Source organism: Eurosta solidaginis, chromosome 4, assembly GCF_040869045.1.
Source record: "Eurosta solidaginis isolate ZX-2024a chromosome 4, ASM4086904v1, whole genome shotgun sequence".
In the NCBI taxonomy this organism is placed as follows: Eukaryota; Metazoa; Arthropoda; class Insecta; order Diptera; family Tephritidae; genus Eurosta; species Eurosta solidaginis.
The window spans coordinates 242,639,503-242,664,634 of NC_090322.1; the positions used below are offsets into that span (position 1 = coordinate 242,639,503).

A 25,132-nucleotide genomic window follows, 5' to 3' on the forward strand; every position below is an offset into this window, starting at 1 on the left:
GAATATTGATTGAACAATTGAAGGGCTCAGAACCAAAAGGATCTAAGTGACATTTTTTTTTTTTTAAATTGAGTTATACCCATATTTGTATATTTAATATAGTGTCTATTTGTTGACAATACGATCCAAGCCATTTTGGAAATTTTAGTGCCATATATTTGCCAAAAACGTACTAAATTTTATTGCATTAATGATTGGAGCCAAAAGGATCTAAGTGCGGTCCTCCAAGCAATAAAATTTAATTGCTCGGCCAAAAGAACATGCAGAATTTTTTCAAGTATGCAGTTTTGTAGCCAGTAAGTGAGTTAATCTTAGTTTTGTAAAAAATTTCCCTAATTTTTGGCAATTTTTTTCTTGAGTTAAACCCCACAAGAATTTTTTAACGTAATTTTTTTTATATGGAAAAAAGTACTTATCCTAGTAAAAAAAAAAAAATTGCGATACATTCTACGAACTTGAGTTTAGCACTTTATTATAATAAAATTAAACGGGCTACAAAACTGCATACTCGAAAAATTTTTAAATGTTATTTTGGCCGAGCAATCAACGTTCGAAATTTTATTGCAACAATTTTTGGAGCCAAAAGGGTCTAAGTGCGCTTGGATCCAGAAAATCCAGAAAAATTGCCAAAAATCAGTGAGACTTCCTACGAACTTAAGTTTAGCACTTTATTATACTAAAATTAAACGGGCTACAAGACTGCATACTCGAAAAAATTCTACATGTTCTTTTGGCCGAGCAATCAACGTTCGAAATTTTATTGCAATAATTTTTGGAAATTTACAGTTATTTTCCATTTGCAGTAAACATCCTTTGAATTAGTTGACTAACCTGCATTCACTTAGACAGGAATCATTTCAAACGCATTTACCCAGAATTTACAATAAGTAATTTACATTAACCTTAATTATCTCAATTCAACGTCGATGTTACTTAGATCCTTTTGGTTCTAAGCCCTTCAATTATAGTCGATACATGCTATATTGAAGTCGAATACCAGCTAACCAAATAATCGATTGTAAACAAGAACCCTAGTAATCGAAGCAAGTTTGAGAAGCTCCGAACTTTACTTTATTGTGTTATGAACTATCTATGGTACAAAACTGTATACTCAAAAGTTTTCATAAAATTGTATATGAAAATATGAGAATTTTCAAGAATTTTTTTAAAAACTTGTAATTTTAAACCATTTCTCGCAAACGTTTTCGAAATAAGCAAGGCAAATTCAGTACCAGGTGTTGTTATGCCAACAGATTACTAAACTTAATGGGCCAATTAATGGTGACTTATAACCGTATAACCATAACCAGATAAAACAGCTGATCGAACCTACCTTATGGCAATCAATGTAATCGATTAATACCATAACGCTAACGCCATAACCATACCAATTGGTTTTGGGTTTCTCGCCATATCCATATCCTAAAAATATTTGAGTTGGTGAATTTAATAATTTTTTGTAGATTTTTTTCATTGTTTTGGATATGATATGGCTAAGAGACTTATTTTTTGTGGATTATGTTTGTAATTTTTTGCGTTTTCTTCATTTTTATGAAATTTTTACGACTTTTAGGTGAAGGCACCATTAATCGATCACATTGGAAATGGTTATGGATATGGGTATGGTTGCGACTATGGTGTTAGGGTCAAGAAAGTTTAATTTACGCTTAAGCAACTGCATCAAAAAGACTTATTGCGACCCTGTTTTCACAAAAGGAATGAAGAAATTGTTTACCGTAAGCTTATATAATTTTAATATATGTACATTAGGGCGGGGTGAATATATATTTTTTTCTCTTAGCTTAGAAGTGGAATTTTTACAGTCAGTTTCACGAAGCATTTTAAGAGAAAAAAATATTAATTTTATTTGCTGGCAAGTTTTATATAAAATCGAAGTAAAAAAGTCATATATCATTTAATTTACCTAATGAGTAAATCAAATTTTTAAAGGAACAAGGTTTTGTAGGCTTAACATCTTGTGGCTTCGACAATTAGTAAAACACAATTTATATGATTGCCAAATTTGCCAAAAGCTGTGAATTACACCACCACGCTTATGGCCGAGCCAAAATGAAGTTTTTCATATAGATGCGTTCAACGCAGTCTCATGTACATGGCCACAACCAACCAAGATGTTGCGTTTGTAAATATAAAGGAACTTCGGACTTGTCAATTGATGTTTATTTCGCCTTGCCTATTAACATACAAAATTTCGCGTAGCACTGTTATAAACATTCTCACTACACAAGAAAAATACTTGTTAACATATTTTGTGTTATATTCATTTGTTAAAATGCAGTTTTTAACTGAAATTTTTTTAGAAAATTACCAACTAGTGGGAAAAAGAACTTCCCTTGAAAAGTGTGAAAGCACCCTTAGCCAAATCAAATGTCAAATTCTTCTTCTTATGCTTTGCTAGCAACAAAAGTTGGAAGATGGCTGTTTTCATGTCAGATGGCGCTAGTGTCGCTCGATCTGTCGTTCTCCATAAAAATACGAGTAATCTACTCATAATGCATAATACTGTTTACACACAGACGGCTTATTGAATAATAAAGGCAGTTTTCTACATTAAGACGCTTATTGAGCTCAATCTTATCTACAAAATTCGAATCTATTATTATTTCATTAGTAGCTAATCGAATGCCTAATGAAGGCAAAAGCACAATGCAACTCTGTTGGCAGCGTTCCGCTTCCGTTTCCGCTTCTTAGTTTTCAAAGCAAATGTCATTGTCTGCATGGCGGAACGATACAAGGTGGCCGCATTGAACAGCTGATTATAACCTTTTTTATTTGATTTGATACATCAACTGCCGGCGCAGTACGATTTTGACATTTGTCCATCGAATTTACAAGTACATGGAATTTTTTTTGTTTGTAGGTATGTCACCATGCTCCCACCTTGTATCGTTCCGCCATGATTGTCTGTCTCATCCTTCACACTAATCGAGCAGTTACTTCTGTGTGAAAGCAAAAAATTTACGATTTCATTAGCAGGTGAAATGAGATCATTAAGTTTCTGTGTGAAAACAGTATAAGACTGTATTAAACGTATCATATGAAAAACTGCATATGTGAGGGGGCTTTTAGCAGCTAATTCGTCCCACCCTTAAACATATATATTCACACGTTTAAATAATCGTATTATTATTTTTAATTATACGCTTTCTTACAAACTTGGCATTCATGGAGAGGTTAATTTTTATTCACATAACATACAAACATACAATACCTAGTAAATTACTAATGATAGTATATTCTGCATTGTGATAAACTGTGTGTCAAATGTATGTACAGCTGCGAGTAAAAAATTAGCAGCAAAATTGATTTGAAAATTTTGTAAGTAATTTTTGGGAAGTGGCTAATCGTCCGGAAAAAGTTTTGTTTTTACTGTCCAGAATGAAATACAATGAAGTAAAACAGCAAAAAAATTAAAATAAAAAAACACAAATTTTTGTACTGAATTTTTTGGACAAACATTTAATTTTTTTTTTTGTTAATTAAGAAAAACCTTAACTAGTTTTTATAACAAAAGCTATGTAAACGAGAAAAATTTCAAACTTAGCTAAATTTTTAAGTCTGAAAATTTTGTTTTATTAGAATTTCGGTAAATATTTTCAATATGGAATTTTGCAGTCTGATTAATTTAAGTCTAATTAATAGAGAACAAGTTTGAAGTGTTTTAAAATTCACATTACGGCAAGACTATTAATTGCAAATGAGGTGGAAAAGCTATGAAATGACAATGCACCAGATCGTGAGCGACCTTAGTAAATCACCATAGCAACCATCAAACAAAAACAACCCTACAAGAGACCAATTAAATGAAGACCCCTTAAAGCACAGCAACAACCAACTTTTTTACATAGCTGCGTTCAACACAATCTTATGCATGCCAGTAACATCGTCACATTCTCACTATACAAGAAAAATACTTGGTAACATATTTTGTGTCCTATTCATTTGTTAAATTGCAGTTTTTAATTGTGAAAAATGAGAGAAGAGTACCAAAGAGTCGGAAAATAATTTCACTTGCAAAGCACCCTTAGCCAAAAAAAAATGTCGAATTCTTCTTCTTATGCTTTGTACTTGCAATAAAAGTTGGAAGTTGGCTACTTTTACATGATGGCGCTAGCGTCGCTCTATCTGCCGTTCTCCATAAAAACACGTACAATATACTCATCATGCATAAGATTGCGGTAAACGCATCTATATGAAAAACTGCTTCCATTGAGATCGTTGTTAATCTAACCGCTGTTCGAAATGGTACTTTGTGGAATGCATTTTAAAAGCAATGGGTGGCAATGGGTATTTATTAAAGATGTTTTAGATTTTCTTACCTATAAATATAAAATTTTGCACACTGTGTGGAAGACTCAGATGAGTTATATTAAGAGCTGTAGACTTAAAAATTTCCTAAAAAAAATATTTAAATTGTGTTCAAAACTTTAAAGCATTTTTGCTGCTATTTCTCCCTCGTAGCTGTATATTTGTATGGGAATATAAAAGATATGCACCTAAATATGTTAATAGTAACTAAACACCAAATTTCTTAAAAGCTGCCTACCTTTATTTACCTACAATATGTGCTGGGTCATTCCATGTCAAATTGTGTTACGATTTAAAGAATTTTTTTTTGATTACAATGCAGACTGGTTGAAGTTTTTGATCTAATAAAACAGATGACACTGTGAAAACATACTATTTAAATTTATTTATCTCATATAAAAATTTAAGTTTTCACATTTTGTATGGAAGATAATGTAAAACAACGTTGGGAAAAATTTGTCAAAAGACAATGCAAACACTAAGTATGACTAGAATAAATTGGACTACAAAACTGCAAACATAAAAGGTTTTTCAAAATTCTAAATAAAGTAATGAATGGAAATTTTCACAGGTTCTTTCGAAAACTAAAATTTTTTCATAGTCTTCGTATTAAAATTCTTTAAATTAACGAAAATGATGTAATTTGAAAATAATTTTGGTTGGTATTTTTTTTTCTCGCAGGTGTATATTAAATACCAATTATTTACAGAACTTTATTGAAGCAATAAGTTATTTAACGAAATAATTAATTTTCCCTTTCACATACATAATCAAAAAAAATAAAATAAAATAATAAATATTTGCCGTGGTTTACTTCCGAGGAGAATTAGGCCAAGCATTCCAATTTGCGTAGCGGCCCTTTTGAATTTGTTCTACAAATTGGCATCTACATGTTTTTTACCGACTACAGCTGCAAGGCAGATGAATTTTCACTGCGAAGCTTTTCATGGCAAAAATACATTGAGAGCGCTTACCAAACCAATGCCGAATTCCTTGGACTTGAACCCAGGAGCTTCGGTGGGGTAGGCGATCACGCAACCACCACACCATGCTGGCCGCCAATAACTTGCGCAATTTAGGAATGCCTGTAAGCTGTCTTAAAAAAATATTTTGTTTTTATAAAAAAAAAAGTTACTGAAATAATTTAAATATATTTAATTTATAACAATAAAATCAAAAACACCAAGCAAAATTGACTAGACTTTTGATTCAAATGGGCCTACAGTTAGAACATGGCTCAATTATATGGTTGGCTCATCTCATCAGCTGATTTTATTTATTTCATTGCATGGTCGATGGGATTGTCAAAAAGAGATGGCTAACTCAAAATGAAACCAACACATTGGCAAAATTTTCTTACAACATACAAAAACTGCTAAGTTTTATGTTTCCATTCCATAATACCATTCGCACCAACACCAACACGCAGATTTTCACAATCTGAACTAACATATTTTGTTTTTGTACAGATGAGCCAACCATATAATTGAACCATGAGTTAGAACTAATTCGTTGTATCTTGTTCGTTCTACTTGTAAGAATTTATTGAGTTCGAGCATTTTTTATAGATAAAAAAAATTAACAAATAAAAAAAAAAAAAAGATTTCGACAACAAAAGCAAAAATTCAGAATCTTATTTTCCTAATTTAAAAATTGAAAATGAAACCTAAAATATATGCAAAAAAATTAACTGAAAATGCTGGATATTAAACCAAAAAAATAACTGTTTTCTTAAAGAATTACCTAATCCAAAGGTTTTTTTCCAACCGCTAATCATTATGCCGTGGAATGACCGTATTAATGGTGTAATCATAAATTTTTAAAACTACTTATTACTTATTCATATGATATGTACATACCAAACAGACATACGTTTTTGGAAAGGACAAGTTTGGGCATATCTAAAGCTTTGACACAGATAAAATATTTAACAGCCATTTTACGTAAAAATATTACAACTTTCAAATTATCATCTCAACCTACGTCATTTATAACTACATAAAAAAATATGCTAGGACTATTGTTCATATACATAGAAAAGTCATTTCGTTACATTCAGCTGATAGGAATCAACTGCAGCTCAGCCGTCTTAATAATAAAACAAAATGAATAATAATAAATTAATGCAGTTGAAAACACACAACTAACACGCACACATTCACAACCGGATACATACATTTTGTTAAAATAAAAAACTAATTTTTAGGCATACTAGATATACTAAAGCTATCGTAATTAAACTAATATTTACAATATCGTGCAAAATTTGAGCATTTTTTTTTAAATATGTAAAGGCACTTAAAATGTGGCCTTGATTTCCTTCTTATGAAAAACTTTTCTATTGTGTGCCTTTTTACACATCATTCATCATTTATGTAAAATACTTCGATCTTCGTAACGTATTATTGCATCACCAATTTGTTTTCTCGACGCTAAATGTATGCATTTTCGTTTGCTCCAGTTTCTGCTATTTTTATTGTTGCTCAGCGTCGTTCGTTCGTTTTCAGGCCGTAACGCATCATAACGTTGTGGTATCTCATTGTATATCGCATGATAGCTTTTGTTGTCATCAGCGCGTGCTGCTGGACATTTTAACAAATTTCCGCCATTATTAATGTAATTTCTTATTGCATTACCATAACGCAAATTTGGTTCTGTACCGCGTAAAATATGTATCGGCAGCTGTGATGCAACAAACATATCTAATATGGTGGTGAAGGTGTGATCTGAGCGTGTGATCAACTGCTCGATATCGTTGTCAGTACGTGTTATTGGTAAAGCTGTTTCAATCATTTTACGCGCTGAAATGATAGATGGAAACGTTATGGCTGGATGATATATGATGGAAGATGAAATAAGTTTTAAAATAAGTTTTAAATTAAGACACATCACTTGATACAGCAACATATTAGATTTTCACATCAGGTGATACAAAGCAGAAGCTAATTATATGAAATGGTGTCCAACTACGATACTTGATGTCAAGCAAAGTTAAATTATCACGGTTGTAGTTTTTGTAGTAAATCCAAATCATATCAAATGATGTTGAACTTACGTCGTGATATATATAGATATCAAATGATATTTAAGCATATCATGTCAACGTGGGTTTACAAGTCCTATGATGTGAAATGGTTGCTAATTAAGTGAACTGCTGTCCAACTTATGTGATAATATGATAATATGTAATAAAAATATGTCAAATAATTTTTAACTAAGTCACCAGGTGGTAAATTAAGTTTGATTATCGAATCATATGATTGATTCAAGCACATTATGTCTAAACGTTCTGAATTTGTGCTCAGATACCGTAAGAGCGAAACATTTCATCAAATAAAACGAACACTAATAGCTGACATCATATCATGTAATGTTATCATTTCATACATACATAATTTTGCGAAATAATTGCTAGGTACGTTATGATATCACATCGTCATCATATGAAATATGTGCATGTGATATTAGGTTAGGTTAGGTTGAACTGGCCGGTCCATGAGGACCTCACATAGACTGATTGAGTCCGTAGTGTTATCAGAAGTTTGTTTTAACGACCAAACTGAAAAACCCTATCAAAAACCAGGACCTATGTTATAAAATAACTCCGTCCTCTTGGCAAATACTAGAAGCTTCCTAGGACTTAAGCCACTTGCTGCTTCTAGATCTGACAGCTGTATCACTCCTAATAGCTGGAGTCTACATCTGCTATCACTGACCAAGCCTAGTTTAAAGGCATGTGACGCCAGAAGGCAGTGTCCAGTCAGAATACCCGTCATGAGTCTACAGTCCTCTCTTTTTAATGATAGGAGCAACTGTGTTAGTCTAAGGTTGTAAGACCTACACATAATCTTCGACACTTTACAGCCCCGCGCTTGAACCCACGCCTTTCCCGCTTGGTCGATCATGTGCACCTCTCGCCTTCGCTCAATCTCGCCCAATCTAATTGGGACATCTACGGAGCAAGCTTCAAGGGATGTGCCCTTTTTAGCTAAATCGTCCGCTTTTTCATTCCCATCTATTCGCATATGCCCTGGGACCCAATATAGATGTATGCTTCTCCCTGTCCCGATTCTCTCCAGAGACTGCTTACACTCTAACACGCATTTAGATGCTGTGCTATGCGAGATTATTGCCTTAATTGCTGCTTGACTGTCAATATAAAAGTTAGCACGGTTGCAGCTTAAGCTATTCTCTTCCAGGGTTTCTACTGCTTTGGTTACGGCTAATATTTCCGCTTGGAAAACGCTACAGTAATCCAGCAGCCTGTAGGATCTGCTTATTTCCGGATCAGCGCAGTATACCGCAGACCCTACTCCTTCCACTACTTTGGAACCATCGGTGTACACATGTATCGCCTCGTCCGCCATTTGCGCACCCTTGCGCCAACCGTCCACCTCTATTGTGGCCTTAAGATCTCCCTCGAAGTGCAGATAGGGAATAATGTAGTCTGTTCGTCTTGTGATTGATGACGCTATACTACTATGGCCATATGGTCGGCGCTCAAGCTGCCCCGAAGCACCGAGCCTGGTTGCGGTCGTTAACGCTTTTTTCTTTGCTACCAGGTCTACAGGTGGGATGTGTAAAATGGCATACAGTGCAGCCGTCGGGGTTGTTTTCAGGGCTCCCGTAATGCTAAGCATCGAGTCTGCATACCCCCTCTAATTTTTTGAGGTATGTTGTTTTTTGTGTGGCTTTCCACCAAACAAGAACTCCATAGTATAGAATAGGGCTTACAATCGCTGTAAAAACCCAATGAGAAAGAGAGGGCGATAGGCCCCACGTACACCCCAGCATTCTTTTACATGCGTAGAGTGCCGTTGAGGCCTTCTTGACCCTCTCCACCACGTTGAGCTTCCATGACAGCTTACTGTCTAGGATGATTCCTAAATATTTTGTGCAAGGTTTCTCCTGTAAGGTCACCCCTCCTAACTTAGGCCTGGTCCAATTTGGGACCTTGTACCTCTTTGTAAACAAGACCATATCCGTCTTCTCCGCATTGGCTTTCAACCCGACATTAGATGCCCAGGTATGAATATCGCGAAGCGCCCGATCCATCAAAGAACTAATCGTTGGAAGGCACTTTCCACTTATGACAATTGCAACGTCATCTGCGTAAGCCGTAAGTTTTACGGGTCCCTCATCGAATTGCCTGAGCAGTTGGTTGATGACCAGCGTCCACAGCAAAGGTGATAGCACCCCTCCCTGCGGCGTGCCCCTGTCCACTGATTTCGTGGCCTCGTACAATCCCCATTGTGATGTAATCTTTCTGCAATTTAACATGCAGCCGATCCATCTGATTAAGGCAGGATGTACTTTAATGTAATTAAGACCATCCATAATCGCCCATTTTGCAACATTATTGAAAGCCCCGGCAATGTCCAAGAAGACTCCTAGAGCATAGTCCTTATATTCCAGGGATTTCTCTATGCTTATTACCACCCTATGCAATGCGGTGTCTACCGACTTGCCTTTGGTGTACGCATGCTGTGTTGTGGAGAGCAGCTTTTCATCCACGTTGGACTTTATGTACACATCTATCAGCCTCTCAAAGGTTTTGAGCAGAAATGATGTTAAGCTAATGGGTCTATAGTCTTTGGAATACATGTGACCGATCTTCCCCGCCTTTGGCAGAAAAGCTACACGAGCAGTTCTGTTGTTGTTGTTGTTGTAGCGATTAGGTTACTCCCCGAAGGCTTTGGGGAGTGTTATCGATGTGATGGTCCTTTGTCGGATACAGATCCGATACGCTCCGGTAACACAGCACCATTAAGGTGTTGGCCCGACCATCTCGGGAACGATTTATATGGCCACATTAAACCTTCAGGCCATCCCTCCCTCCCCACCCCCAAGTTCCATGAGGAGCTTGGGGTCGCCAGAGCCTCGTCTGTTAGTGAAACGGGATTCGCCGCTCGAAGGTGAGGTTGACAATTGGGTTGGAGAAGCTATATATTGCGCTACACAACCCCTTGAATCTCCACGAGCAGTTCTCCAAGAGTGCGGTACATGATTTAGTCGTATGCACCCATCGAATATTATTTTAAGCCATTCCACGACCGCCCTACTTGAGACTTGTAGCATGGCCGGGAATATACCATCTGGGCCCGGCGATTTAAACTTAGAAAACGTCTTCACTGCCCACTCAATCTTGGTATCGGTCACCAAGCCCGGCACTACTAGCTCCGTGATCGAAGTGGGAGTGATGTCTGCTGGCTCCTCTAAACCGTCTCCCGATGGGAAATGTGTATCGAGAAGCACCTCAAGGGATTCCTCACTATTACGTGACCATTCCCCGTTCTCTTTCTTTATTAGTCCCTGGACTATGTTTCCCTTTGCTAGGACTTTTTTCAACCGTGCTGTTTCGCTGGAGCACTCTATGTCCGTACAGAAACTTTTCCATGAGTTTCTCTTCGCCCTGGTAATTTCACGCTTGTAGATCCTCAGTAGATCCCTGTACTCGTCCCGACACGCTTCGCTTTCCGCGGTCTTTGCGAGCTTAAACATTTCTTTAACCTGTCTTCTTCGAAGACTCAGCTCATTGCTCCACCATGGCGGCTTTGCTTTTCCAATGAAACTTCTTAGAGGGCAAGCTTTGTTATACGCAGTCATAAACGTCCTTGTTAGGAATTCATTCGACTCCTCCAGTTCCTCTACATTAGCAACCTCTTTGGGTTGTCCCAGTTTTGTTTCTACATGTTTCCGGAATTTAGTCCAGTTCGTTGACCTAGGGTTTCTAAAGGTTCCTCCCTTCTCTACCCTCTTTAGGGGGATGTTGAAGCTGATATACGCATGGTCGGAGAAGGATGGTCTATCAAGAACCATCCAATCATACCTTGATATATCACGCTCGGAGCTCAATGTAATATCCAGAACATTGCTGGATGTTGGACCAATGTATGTAGGGACATTTCCCCTGTTGGCTATCTGCAAATTGGTTTGCAGGATGTAACAAAACAGAGATTCGCCTCTCTCGTTCGTATCTGCTCTTCCCCACGCATTGTGGTGCGCATTTGCATCTGCGCCTATGACCAACCGCCCTTTGCGCCCTTCCTCCTGTACTAGCCTTTTGCACTCCATCGGTGGGACCTCCGCAGCATGGGCCGTGTAGCAGGACGCCAGGATAAATGCCTGCTTATTCTTTTGCTCAACGGCCACCGCTACGAGATCCTCAGTGGTGTAATTAGGCAGCATATATGAATGCAGCTGTTTCCTTACCATTACTACAGCTCGCACCCGTTCTTCCGTTTGGAGTAGTAAACGCCAAACCCGCGCGCGCTAATTCCAGAAACCTTTCCTCCCGATGAGAGCCACGGCTCCTGGATCAGCGCCACGTCAAACGAACCCTCCTCAAGGGTTAGGAGAAGTTCGCACGACGCCACTTTACTGTGTTGGAGGTTTATCTGTAGGACTCGCAGCACCATTGGGCTGTTTGTCCCCCTCCAGCACCTTCGTCTTGACGTCGTCGTCCTCACCTTGCCCTTTTGGTTTAGAGTATTCGAGGCCCCCTTCAGCCTCTCGTGACTGTTGTGCAGGGTGTTCCTCTGTGCGAGTCACAGCACCATTTAGCGGTTGGTCCTCTTCTAGCACGTTCGTGGTGACGTCGGGGACCTCCACCTGTCTTTTTTCCCTTAGGCTTTTGAGGTCCTTTTCGACTTCGCCCACCTCTAGCGTGTTAGGGTTTTTATCCTCGGGACTTCTTTTCCTGAGTCGCATGTAAATTTTGCCAGTGCCAAAGGACATTTTACCAAGCTGCGTGTACAAAATATCCTCCGCCTGCTTGTTTATTTGGAAGATGTAGAACTGACCATCCTCGGTAGGCCGAGATACAGTAAGTACCTTCCAATCCTGTGTCGGTATGTTCGGATTCTGATTCTGCAGAAGCCGCAGTGTATCCTCCGACTTCATCACGCATGGTATCCATACCTTAACTTTTGGTACCGTGGGGATTTGCGCTTTATCCACCACCTCAAACCGCGCGTTCGTGCCTTGCCTTTGGAGGTTTGGAACCACTTCCTCCAGCCACTGCAAGCTCGCGATGTTGTCGCACGCTATCATCTTCACACCGTTATACCATCCCCCCGAATCAAAGGTTGGAAGGGACTTACTTGGTTGTTCCCGCATCATCTTAAGCATTAAGCTAATAAGTTCCCTTTCCACAGATCTCCACCTTTCAGTAGTCATTTGTCCGAAAGGACTGCTACGATCAACCAGCGCCACAGTCAGTGACTGCTTTGCCACATCACTCATCTTCTCGGGAAAAGCAGGAGTCTTAATGTTATCTCCCTTTGACACCTCCGAGAAAGCCAGAGTCTTAGCGTTAACTCCCTTTAGCGCCTCCGAGAAAGTCGGAGTCTTAGCGTTATCTCCCTTTGGCTTATCTCCTACTTCCTTAATTGGAACTTCCCTCTGACTCGCAGCTTTCGAGGTAGTTGCTACCTCGCTATTGGAGCCCATCTGTCTTACAGCTTTGGGCCTACTTGTCTTGTCTATGCGACTGCCCTGCCTCGCGGCTCTAGGACTGGGTCCTTTCTGCCTCTTGAAAGCAGGCTTGTCGCCTTCCGCCGAACGTTGCCTCTTCATTCTGCCATTCGACGCTTCTTCCTCCTCGTACCGGTTGCAGAACCGAGGGTTTCTCGCAGCAAACCTTTTGAACTGCCTTCGACCTACTTCTACCGCTTCATGGGCCCATTCCAAGCGCTCGATCTCCACTTCTGTTGGGTCGACTACTGCTCCCAAGCGTTGAACAATTCTTAGTGCTGCACGGTACTGCGAGAGAGCTCTTTTACTTCCTCTGCTCCGTACCCTTCTCCACTCTTCTACTCCGTTTTCATTTGTGTGCTTCTCCAACACGGAGTTCATTGAATCAGCACTACTCTCGCTCCCCGAGTCCGACGCATCGCTTAATTCGTATTTGTCGTCCTTGGATTGCGACTCAGTCCTCCTCTTTACATCGTCCTTATTACAGTCAGTTAATGAGTCGTTCATCTTGGTCGTACGACCACCTGCCCGACAAGGCGGGCTCAGCCGTCCGGGGAAAGAACCGTCCGCCACACCAGCGCCCCTTGCTGTGGTAAGGCCATTAATACTTCCCGAGGTGGCCCGGTATCGGGAAGGCTCCGTTCGAATACAGCCGAATTTATCCCCTGGCTGCAAATCGTCCCATAGGCACGGTCCGCATAACACCCTGGATTAGGGGGTTGGCAGTTCTTGGTCACCGACATCCCGCCGCCCTCGTATGAGGCGAAACGGCGTAGATGTCAGTCCTAACCAGCTCCGCCTCATAGTCGGGCGCTATGGAGTTCGGCTAAGCCCTCACACCAACGACAAGGTGCCTACCCTAGTGAGGGGCATGTGATATTAAAAAACAAATAAAATAAAGTATTGTATCAAATGATATGTATGCTTGCTGATTTCAGATCACGTAAGATTGTGTCATCATATGAATTGAAAGGGAAATCACACCAACAAACCCAAAATTTAACTAAGTTAAGGGATGGCAAATTAGCCATCAAATGATATAAAGCGTAAGCTATTTATATCAAATGATGTAAAACAATGACACTTGATATAAGATGTCATCACTAAGTCATATGCCTTAAACTAAGTCACTCGACGGCAAATTAAGTTGGATTATGGAATCACATGATGAGAGCAAACAATTCGAGGAATTCTAATATGTCATGATATTACATCGCGAATATCATATCATATACATTGCGTGCAAACTATTATACTCATGTGGATAAACTATTACACCCATGTTGAAATAGTCACATCACATTTACTACATTTAAATCGAATCCAAATCAATTACCGTATTAATCATATGTCACTTGTCCCTGATCTCAGACCACGTAAATTGTTCCGTGATATTAATTGAAAGTAAACCATATAAAAATACATCAAACCAACAAAATCAAGTAAAATCGTATTAAACTTTGTCACTAGATGGCAAGTCAAGCTGGAGTATCAAATCATTTGATGCTTAATGAAGCTCAATTCTGACTAATGATGTTCAATTTGTTTTGCTAAGCTGTTAATAGTGAAATAGTTCCAACCACAATTACTAATTTTATATCATAAACAATTATCACGTCACATGATGTGTTAAAAAAAAAGCTTACAATACGATACAAGGAAAACGTAACAAATCGTGAATATAAAGCATTCGCAAATATCCTTAAATACACACACAAATTCATCAAAATCGGCTTAGTATACTAATTTATATTATAATTTAGGAGTTAAGTCGTAAACACATGTACAGAGGAAATAGTTATATTAAGATAACATCGTGTATTCACATTATATTAACTGTGTGAAATTTATAGCAAATTCATGCTGACAGAATTCTACAGTTGAACGTTTTATAATAGATCTTATGATAAACTATCACATCATATGTTGCGATAGTCACATCACTTCTAGTTCATTTGAAATGAGTAAGAATACGTTGTAATACGAATTTAAAGCAAATCATATAAAGAAATCATACGAAAAAAATCGACTACTATCGCATACGTCGTCCTTAATTAGTAATCTTACACTAGATACGTGATATAAAAAGCATAGCACGAATATCAAAACGCACAACCGAAATGAAGTCACTCCGTCCGTGATCATAGTAACCATTATGATCAACATATACATACATATAAACACGCATCTATACATACCTTGCACATAATCACGACTATAAAATGATGTTAAATCATAATTCCATTTATCAAAGTAGCCACTGCTCTGGCTCACATCACATGTTTCACAATCTTTGCAAAAGTATGCCAATCTACATGGATACATCATAAAACCGATTGGTGAATAAATTTGAAAACCCTGAATGGTATTCATGCGCACCTAAATATGTTTTAATGAAAGAAGAGGAAATATATTTTCCAATAATACCACATGAAACTTATGACAACTGTTTAAATGTTAACTTACCCTATTTAAAAAATCTGTTTTAAAACTGATATCAGTGGACGCCATAAGCACAAGACTATCCAATCCAATTTTTGGCAACGCTAAATCTGCTACAGCTATGCTTAAAATTTCTTTATGACCATATAAGGAATTGAGCATAATATCTTCTGTGGCAGGGATATCACTCAGTATTGTTGGTAGACGTATGGATACCCAGGCTATACGAGAGCCATCGTTTTTGTACTTGGTTGATAAATCTAAAGCGAGGGTTTTGAGACTTTTAAATGGATCATTTTCACCTTTGCTCATCGAATCGTAACGATATAGGAAGATCTAAAATTTAGAAAATTTTAAAATTCATGTTTTAGAATCGAAACTAGCTCGATAGGCAATGATAATTTGTTACTCCTTTCAGTTACCTACATACGATGGGCATATAAATCGCGGTCTACCTTCCGGCATCAGCCAGGGAACAGGTTTTTAAATCGGTATTAGTCACGTATATTTAGTAACCTTGGAAGCGTACCCACATCTCCCACTGCAAGAAGTGGCAGTCGCGACTACTTCAGGATAGTTTTGGTAAAGTTTCGAGACTTTTTCAAAACCATATCGGATCGTTTTCGGGAGTGCTTGGGACAATTTCGGGACTATTTTTCGATCTGATCATTTTAGGATTATACTCGGAACTATTTAGGATAATTTCGGAATTACTTCAGGACTATTTAGTAACCATTTAGAGATCATTGAGAAATGTTTTTGGGATCATTTCTGGACTGCTTCGGGACACTTTCGGGATTATTTGGGACCGCCTCAGAAATGTGTTCTCACTTAAGGAACGGGAATATTTTCGAAACTAGCGTCAGAATATTTTATGAACATTTGCGGAACATTTTGAGTTTGCTTTTGTTATCAATTTGTGTCTGTTCTGGGCTAATTTCGATATTATTTCGAAATAGTTTTCGGGACCGTTTCGTGAATGTTTGTAGAACTATTTAGTAGTGAATGGCAAGCAATTTCGGATTTTTAGTTTGAAAATTTCTATGGGCTGAAACTATACAAAACAATCTCTAGAAACTTTCGAACTATTTATTTGTAGTTCTCCGATTTTTTTTGGTAAGCAGTTTTTTAGTCCAATCAATTTTAGTGTAACTAAGTATAAATTATGGGTTTCACAAAAATCTCGTTGACAATATTTTTTGAAGGGTGTTTCAGATTTTCTTCCATATAAAAAAATTGTTCACACTTTGTATGAAGGAAAATCTTAAACACCCTTCGGAAAAGTATTTTCAAAACCCAATAGGAATTTTGTGAGATCTGAAATTTGCACTTTGTTAGACTGAAATTTATTGGGCTACAAAACTAAATACTCGACAAAATTCAGAGAGCTCCAAGTAAAAAAGGTCGAAACTTTCATAAAATTTCTAGATTTTTCGAAAACGTTTTCGGAATTCGTTTGCTCCGGCTACGAAATTCATAGACGTTTGTTTCCAAAATATAAAAAATAAAACAGATACAGTTAATTAACAAATTTGATCAAAATTTTGCACTGCTATTTTTCTGTTCGCTGCTGTACGTTATACTATGTACAAACACTCACCAAATTGGCAATTTATACCATTTGGGCAATTTATTACGCAATTTATCATATAATACATTATAATAATAAAAATGCCAATTAAAAAAAAAAATGCGTAATAAATTGTTTCAAACTGCAAATGCAACCTTGTAAAGTGTGTTTATTGAGTAGATTTAAACGTCAATTACGCATGGCTCAACTATATGGTTGGCTCAACTCATTAGCTTATTTGATTTTTTTCATTTCACTGGAGTAGAGATTGTCAAAAGAAGAAGGCCAACTCAAATGAAACCAAAACACAATTTCTCACAACACATAAAAATTTCAAAGTTTACTGTTTTCATTCCATTCCATTCGCCTAATACCAACACGCACATTTTGACAATCTGAACAAATGTATGTTGTTGCTGTAGAGATGAGCCAATCAGCTATCAAACTACTATTGTGTAAGCTAAATCGAGTTGTATGAACACCACTCAATTTAAATCGAAATTACCTCAATTTATTTTTGTTTGAACATAGTATTGGGGTGGGTAAATTTTTTTGCGACATCTGTCTTCGGAACTTAGAATTTTTGCAACAAACATATTCCTCAATGTAATGGACTTCTTTTCTCAAAATTTAATATGGAATCTGAATCTGCCAAGAGCAGCGTCAATGGAATATCTCCCTACACATTGACCTATCCTAGCATACCGGGTAATTAATTTAACATACCATTAACAAAAATGTATTATCCTGATTTTGCATACAAACACGCTCATAATCTGTTATAAAGCTTATGCCATTATCGAGTTGATGTTCAAAAGTTGGCACCATAATAGCAATCCGTGTACTCTCTGTGACATATGGTGATGGTATGACTTCAACACGTCCCAATGGCTTAACAACTTGAAAACTCTTCATCACCAAATCACCATTCAATGAACGTTGTATATTACGCATATTCATATGAAATTGATAGTCCATACCACGCGTCGCATCAAATTTCCTATAAGCTGTATGTAAATGCATAAATTGCAAATGTGGATGCTTCCGTTTGGCATAGGCTATAGCGATGCCAAATACTTTATCAAAATCCATTTTATCGATGTGACTCAGTGGTTCGATGATATTTTCAGCATTTGGTAGAAAAATGTGTGTATTATTAATGAGATGCCATGTTATGATGTCGTGGCGCGTTTCGGGTGCTGAACCAAGTGGCACACCCAGTGGCCAACGTATTTCGAGTATGTTATTCGATATTGTACCGTTAGCTATACGATATGATTTACGTTCCAAATCGAAGCTACGTTTTTGTACCAGTTCTAAATGGTACTTAATAGAATAATAGAAAATGAAATTAGTTTGAGTGAAAGATATATTTGTTTATTGAATTTTAGAAAGAAATATGTAAAACGCATATATATATCTATTTAATATTTATTACGGATATACATAATTACCTTTGAGAAATATGCATGTAAACGATAAAAGTCATCCATTGATGTTACCGGATATACTAAAGTCGCATTCCGAAAGGCCTCTTCTCTGGCAAGCATATTTAAATCCTTGAATAATTTTATATGTGGTTGTAGTGTGTAAATGTCTTCGTGTACGCCCTGGAAAGTGAAGATGGAATTCGCTAATTGAACACATCTTTATTTTAAGATATAGAGAGAAAATATTGATACTAAGAAGGGTTTATCAAAAAAGAGAACTTTGTGAACTAAAAATTGTTCGTGATTTTTTCGGATAAGTTCCGGTAAAGTACTTTACTGGATATTGAACTCCAGCGGGCTAGGGGGTTAGAATATACCCGCGGTAGGTATGCCTGTCGTAAGAGGCGACTAAAATACCAAATGGATTCAAGGGGTTGTGTAGCGCAACCCTCTGAAGAGTTGCCAGCGCAATATATAGCTTCTCCAACTCAATTGTCAACCTCACCTATCCGTGGCGAATCCATTAACTACCGAGGCTCTGGCGAACCCGAGCTCCTCATGGATCTAGGAGGTGGGACGGCGGGATGATCTAGAAGGTCGCATGTGGTCATAAAGTACCCGAAATGGTCGTGCTTGGTACCGGAACATACCGGACCTGCATCCGGCGAAGGACCATCAACATCGATAACATTCCCCAAGACATTCGGGGAGGGTGCTTATCGCTACAACAACAACTGGATATGGAGAAACCGGTTGTTAGCTGGTTTAAAACTTTACTACGACTTGCATCGTTTTTTAAAAGATATTTTTAATCCTTTACACTACCAAGTGTTTCTCAAGATCTATTTCAATTTTTGATAGCATACAATAGAATGTTAAATCAAAAGAAAATTTTACTGACATGCTACGTTATTAGATTTTTCCAGCATTATCGTAAAAACAAACAATCAGTCCGCGAATAGTTTTGAAATTATTTTGAAATAGTCCTAATATGAATTCAAAAACTATTCGAATAATGTCCATAGGTGATTCATAAAACAGTTTCGGACTTGTCCCGAAATAGTTTCGAAACAGTCCATGAAACAATCCCGAAATATATCTAATATGAACGCGAGCACAATCCTTAAATAGTTCTGAAATAATCATGATAACAATCTCGAAATAATACGAAAACTATTTTGAAAATAGTCCCTAAGCTGCTCCTAAAAATACAGCAAATAGTCTCGAAATGATCCTCAAACTTACGGGATAGTTATATAGCAGCTTTGAAACAAAAAATAAAAATAAATGTAAGGCGCTATGACTTTGGAAGAGATTTTAGGCCGAGTTTCTTTTCGAATTTGCGTCGTGCTCTTCTTATTTTTTTCGAAACGGCATTTGCAAGGCAGATGAGTTTTCACTGAGAAATACACTCGGAGTTCTTGCCAAATCACTACCGAGACGCGACGCCGCCTAGAAAAATTTTCTCGTAATTGAAAAAATCTTTTTTCTAATGTTTTGATGTTGCTTAGCCCGTGGCATGAATCCAGGATCTTTGGTGTGGGAGGCTTTGAAATAGGCCCAAAATTATCGCTAAAGCAATACGAAAATCACCTTGTACTAAATTAGCCCTGGCATGTTCCTGTGACTTTCGGAGAATGCCAGTAAAATTATTTCAACGTTAATTTTCTACTGATTTGGCATTCTGAGGCACAGCAAATTGGTGTTAAGTGCGTTTTGCTATCACCTCGTATATATTCGCCTTGATTTGCTCCAAAGTTTCCGATATCCTTCTCTGATGTATATGAGGCTGCTGATTGATATGTCTATCTTCCAACGTTCATGTTAGAGCTGCTAGCTAGAAATAAAACTTCAAAAATTCTAAGAGCAATACACACATGGTGTTCATGTTGAAGCTATGATGCTACTCCTCAGGTGTGGTGAGAAACACCTATCTAGCCTCTCACCAAAGGTCGCTTACTGGCGTTATGAGACGAAAGTTAAGCCGATAGGGCGCAGGCCCTAAATTGAAGAAAAAAACCAAGATGTTCTCGGTGACCATGCCGTAAGCAAGAGTTTGAATCCTCGCCAAGGGTCGCTTACTGGCTTTATGAGACGGTAGTTAAGACGCTAAGGCGAATGCGTTAATGAGATTTCGTTGTACGGATCACATAAGGCCAGTTGTGATATCACCAGCGGTCTAAAGAATTTATTAACAAATTTTCTTACTATGCACATGATTACTCAGAATTCCTGGTAAATCATTATTCTAATTTATATTCACTTCTTGACAACCTCAACGACGGACGATATTTAATAACTCAAGTCTTGTGGCTGAAAAAAAAATTTTAGTTTTTATTATTATTGCCGCGACATAAAAGTAAAACGTTTTCTTTTCGAAAACTAAAAACTTGAACTTTTCTTGCAAAAAAAATTCAATTTTTTTTTTTGATGAACAAGTTTTACCAACAAAAGTCGCACACGTGTTTGCATAAAATATGCCCGTATACTCACTTCGTCATCTTTTGCAGAATAAACAATTGTAAACAAATATGATCGTGTGTTGAATTTGATCTTTTGCGGATTTACTTACTTTATGGCAAACATAAAATATTAAATGCACAATGGAGGTGTTATGTTGGTATGAAAGGCGAAGTTGAAGGCAAAATGGATTTAATTACTTGTCCAATGTGCGTGAAGATTTTTTAATTTACAGTACATTACAAAATTTGCTAATAAAAGTGTTACTAAATAAAGTTACCGTTGTGGTGCTGAATAGATTGGGATTCTCCGCACCTTGCCAGGTCAGACGCAGAGAATTACAATTCCATTTCAGAATTTTCAACCAAATTCAAAAAACAAAAATTCAAGTTCAGAACTTTTATTTCAAGTTCAGAAAATTATAAACCAAATGCAAAATATTAAAACTCAAATTTAGAATTTTTATTCCAAATTAAGAAAATTATAAACATAATTCAAAATATCAAAACTCAAGTTCAGAATTTTTATTCCCAATTAAGTAAATTATAAAACAAATTTAAAAAACTAAAATTAAAGTTCAGAACTTTTATACCAAATTCAGGAAATTATATACCAAATTCAAAAAACAAAAATTCAAGTTCGGAACTTTTATTTCAAGTTCAGAAAATTGTAAGCCAAATTTAAGAAAACTAAAATTGAAGTTCAGAATTTTTATTTCAAATTCAGAAAATAATAAACCTAGTTCAAAAAACTAAAATTCAAATTCAGAACTTTTATTTCAAATTCAGAAAATTTTAAAACAAATTCAAAAAACTATAATTCAAGTTCAGAACTTTTATTTCAAATTCAGAAAATTATAAACAAAATTCAAGAAATTAAAATTCAAGTTCTGAACTTTTATTTCACATTCAAAAAATCATAAATCAAATTAAAAAAAAACAAAATTCAAGTTGAGAATTTGTTTGAAATTCAGAAAATTGTAAACCAAATTCAAAAGCAAAAATTCAAGCTCAGAACTTTTATTTCAAATTCAGAAAATTATAAACAAAATTCAAAATATTAAAACTCAAGTTTAGAATTTTTATTCCAAATTAAGAAAATTATAAACATAATTCAAAATATCAAAACTCAAGTTCAGAATTTTTATTCCAAATTAAGTAAATTTTAAACCAAATTTAAAAAAACTAAAATTAAAGTTCTGAACATTTATTTCAAATTCAGGAAATTATATACCAAATTCAAAAAACAAAAATTTAAGTTCGGAACTTTTATTTCAAGTTCAGAAAATTATAAACCACATTTAAAAAAAACTAAAATTGAAGTTCAGAATTTTTATTTCAAATTCAGAAAATTTTAAAACAAATTCAAAAAACTAAAATTCAAATTCAGAAAATTGTAAACGAAATTCAAATTCTGGACTTTTATTTGAAATTCAGAAAATTATAAACCAAATTCAAAAAACTAAAATTAAATTTTCCAAATTCAGAAATTCTAGTGAATGATCAACTCAAGTTCAGAAAATTACATGTCATGTTCGGAAAGTTACAACTCGAGTTCAGAAAATTGCTACTGAAGTACAGAATTTCTATTTTCAGTTTAGTTAATCACAATTCAAAATTTCAAAACTAAAATTCAAATTCAGAACTTTTATTTCAAATTCAGAAAATTACAAACAAAATTCAAGAAATTAAAATTCAAGTTCTGAACTTTTATTTCAAATTCAAAAAATCATAAATCAAATTAAAAAAAAAACAAAATTCAAGTTGAGAATTTTTTTGAAATTCAGAAAATTGTAAACCAAATTCAAAAGCAAAAATTCAAGCTCAGAACTTTTATTTAAAATTCAGAAAATTATAAACAAAATTCAAAATATTAAAACTCAAGTTTAGAATTTTTATTCCAAATTAAGAAAATTATAAACATAATTCAAAATATCAAAACTCAAGTTCAGAATTTTTATTCCCAATTTTTAAACCAAATTTAAAAAAACTAAAATTAAAGTTCTGAACATTTATTTCAAATTCAGGAAATTATATACCAAATTCAAAAAACAAAAATTTAAGTTCGGAACTTTTATTTCAAGTTCAGATAATTATAAACCACATTTAAAAAAACTAATTTTGAAGTTCAGAATTTTTATTTCAAATTCAGAAAATTTTAAAACAAATTCAAAAAACTATAATTCAAGTTCAGAACTTTTACTTCAAATTCAGAAAATTATAAACAAAATTCAAGAAATTAAAATTCAAGTTCTGAACTTTTATTTCAAATTCAAAAAATTATAAACCAAATTAAAAAAAACAAAATTCAAGTTCAGAATTTTTTCAAATTCAGAAAATTGTAAACCAAATTTAAAAAACTAAAATTAAAGTTCTGAACTTTTATTTCAAATTCATGAAATTATATACCAAATTCAAAAAACAAAAATTTAAGTTCGGAACTTTTATTTCAAGTTCAGAAAATTATAAACCACATTTAAAAAAAACTAAAATTGAAGTTCAGAATTTTTATTTCAAATTCAGAAAATTTTAAAACAAATTCAAAAAACTAAAATTCAAATTCAGAAAATTGTAAACGAAATTCAAATTCTGGACTTTTATTTGAAATTCAGAAAATTATAAACGAAATTCATAAAACTAAAATTAAATTTTCCAAATTCAGAAATTCTAGTGAATGATCAACTCAAGTTCAGAAAATTACATGTCATGTTCGGAAAGTTACAACTCGAGTTCAGAAAATTGCTACTGAAGTACAGAATTTCTATTTTCAGTTTAGTTAATTACAATTCAAAATTTCTAGTTTAAATTCATGTTCAGAAGATTTATTTTCAAATTTAGAAAATACCATCTCAAGTTCAGAAAATTAAAATTCATTCAGAAATTCAATTTGGAGTTCAGAAAGCTACAACCAAAATTCAGAACTTTCATTTCTTATTCAGAAAATTTCAGTATTTCTATTTTCAATTCAAAAAATTTCAACTGAAGTTGAGAAAATCACAATTAAATGACAGAAATTTATTTTAAGCTTTCTTTTTTAATAAAAAATCACAATTCAATTCCAGAATTTCCATTTCATATACAGAAAGTTGCAATTAATTTTCAGAAATATACAACGCAAATTCAGAACTGTCATTTCAGGTTCAGAAATTCAATTTTAAATTCAGAAAATTCGAATTAATGTACCACAGTTTTAGCAAGCAACAGAGAAAATATACTAAGCACTTAATTTTGAAAGGCACTGTACCTACCCGAGTGTACAAAATGTGCATGTAGGAATATTGTTGTCAAGAGCTAAATACTAAAGTAAAAAGGGAAGAAAAAACGTGTATTAGAAAAGGAGGATTCTTGGAATTCGTTTGAGGCATGAGGTTTAATCAAAAAGCTTTTACCACAACATTTAATTGAAGATTAAACAAAAAGGAAAAAAAAAAGAACAGTCATAAAACAAATATAATAATATAATTTGCAATTCGTAATTTACATACATATAAGAAAGAATTTGGTGGAGAACATGCGAACAAGAAAAAAGTAGTACTATGTACTCTACAGCAGAAGGTACTAGCACTTAACTACTAAGTTCACCAGGTTTTTAGGATGGGCACTGGTACGCATTTATTTTCTGAGCAAGATAAAAAAACTCCAAATAATAATAACAAAAAACCGGGGTTTATTACATTTACTCTTACTTTCACTATTCCCTTTCTTTTTCGTATTTTTTTTTTCTTCATTGTTGATTTATCTATCTCTTTAAGAGAGCCCTTAATTTTGTACTTCTCTTCTGCACCTTATTCCTTCTACTTTTCAATACTCCTTTCCGTTTTGCTCACTGTTGTGCCCCATTTAAATTAATTTTTCGCTTTTTCCGTCTCTTATCAAATTTCCTCTTTTTATCCTTCTAATCTTTCATTCCTTTTCTTCTCACCCTTCTTTTCCACTCCTTTTCCACTTAATTTTCCTTTCCCTTCCTCTTTAAAGGAAGAAGAGGTTTGTTAGCGGCGTGTTGCCGACGAGATATAGATGAGTTGTCGAAAAAATGTCGATTTTTCTTCGAAAAAGTATCAATTCGTTTCGATAGCATTAAGGACAACACGTCTATTATTCGCTGATAACACATCGATAACTTTTTGATAACAATTGTTATCGATAACAAGCCGATTACACGTCCGTGGAAACAAGGTGATAATAACAGACAGACAATTTTTCGTTTTCGTAAATTTATTTTTCCCGAAATTATCTCGAAATGGCTCCGGATGATGACAAGATGATTTCAAAATAGTCTTGAAACTATCCCGAAATAGTCATGCAAGTAATTCCGATATGTGTCCAACATATTCACAAAATGATCTCGAAATAGTATGACCATTTTGTTTTGTTAATTTTCCGACAGGGTGGATAATTTTCTTTCGCAAATTGACACTGATGGTGGC

The 25,132-nt window shown here is 35.4% G+C and overlaps 1 protein-coding gene across 1 annotated transcript in view; it reads right to left on the bottom strand.

The window, feature by feature from the left end:
• Window positions 1-888: 888 nt before the first annotated feature.
• Chpf (Chondroitin polymerizing factor) overlaps window positions 889-25,132 on the bottom strand; it is an 87,214-nt gene continuing 62,970 nt past the window's right edge. The window contains exons 3-7 of the mRNA XM_067785280.1: window positions 18,271-18,426; window positions 17,543-18,142; window positions 15,271-15,582; window positions 15,003-15,183; window positions 889-7,130 (exon numbers count right to left, since the gene is read on the bottom strand). Of these exons, the coding sequence (XP_067641381.1) occupies window positions 6,697-7,130; window positions 15,003-15,183; window positions 15,271-15,582; window positions 17,543-18,142; window positions 18,271-18,426 (1,683 nt within the window). The 3' untranslated portion in view covers window positions 889-6,696. The remainder of the gene's footprint in view (window positions 7,131-15,002; window positions 15,184-15,270; window positions 15,583-17,542; window positions 18,143-18,270; window positions 18,427-25,132) is intronic.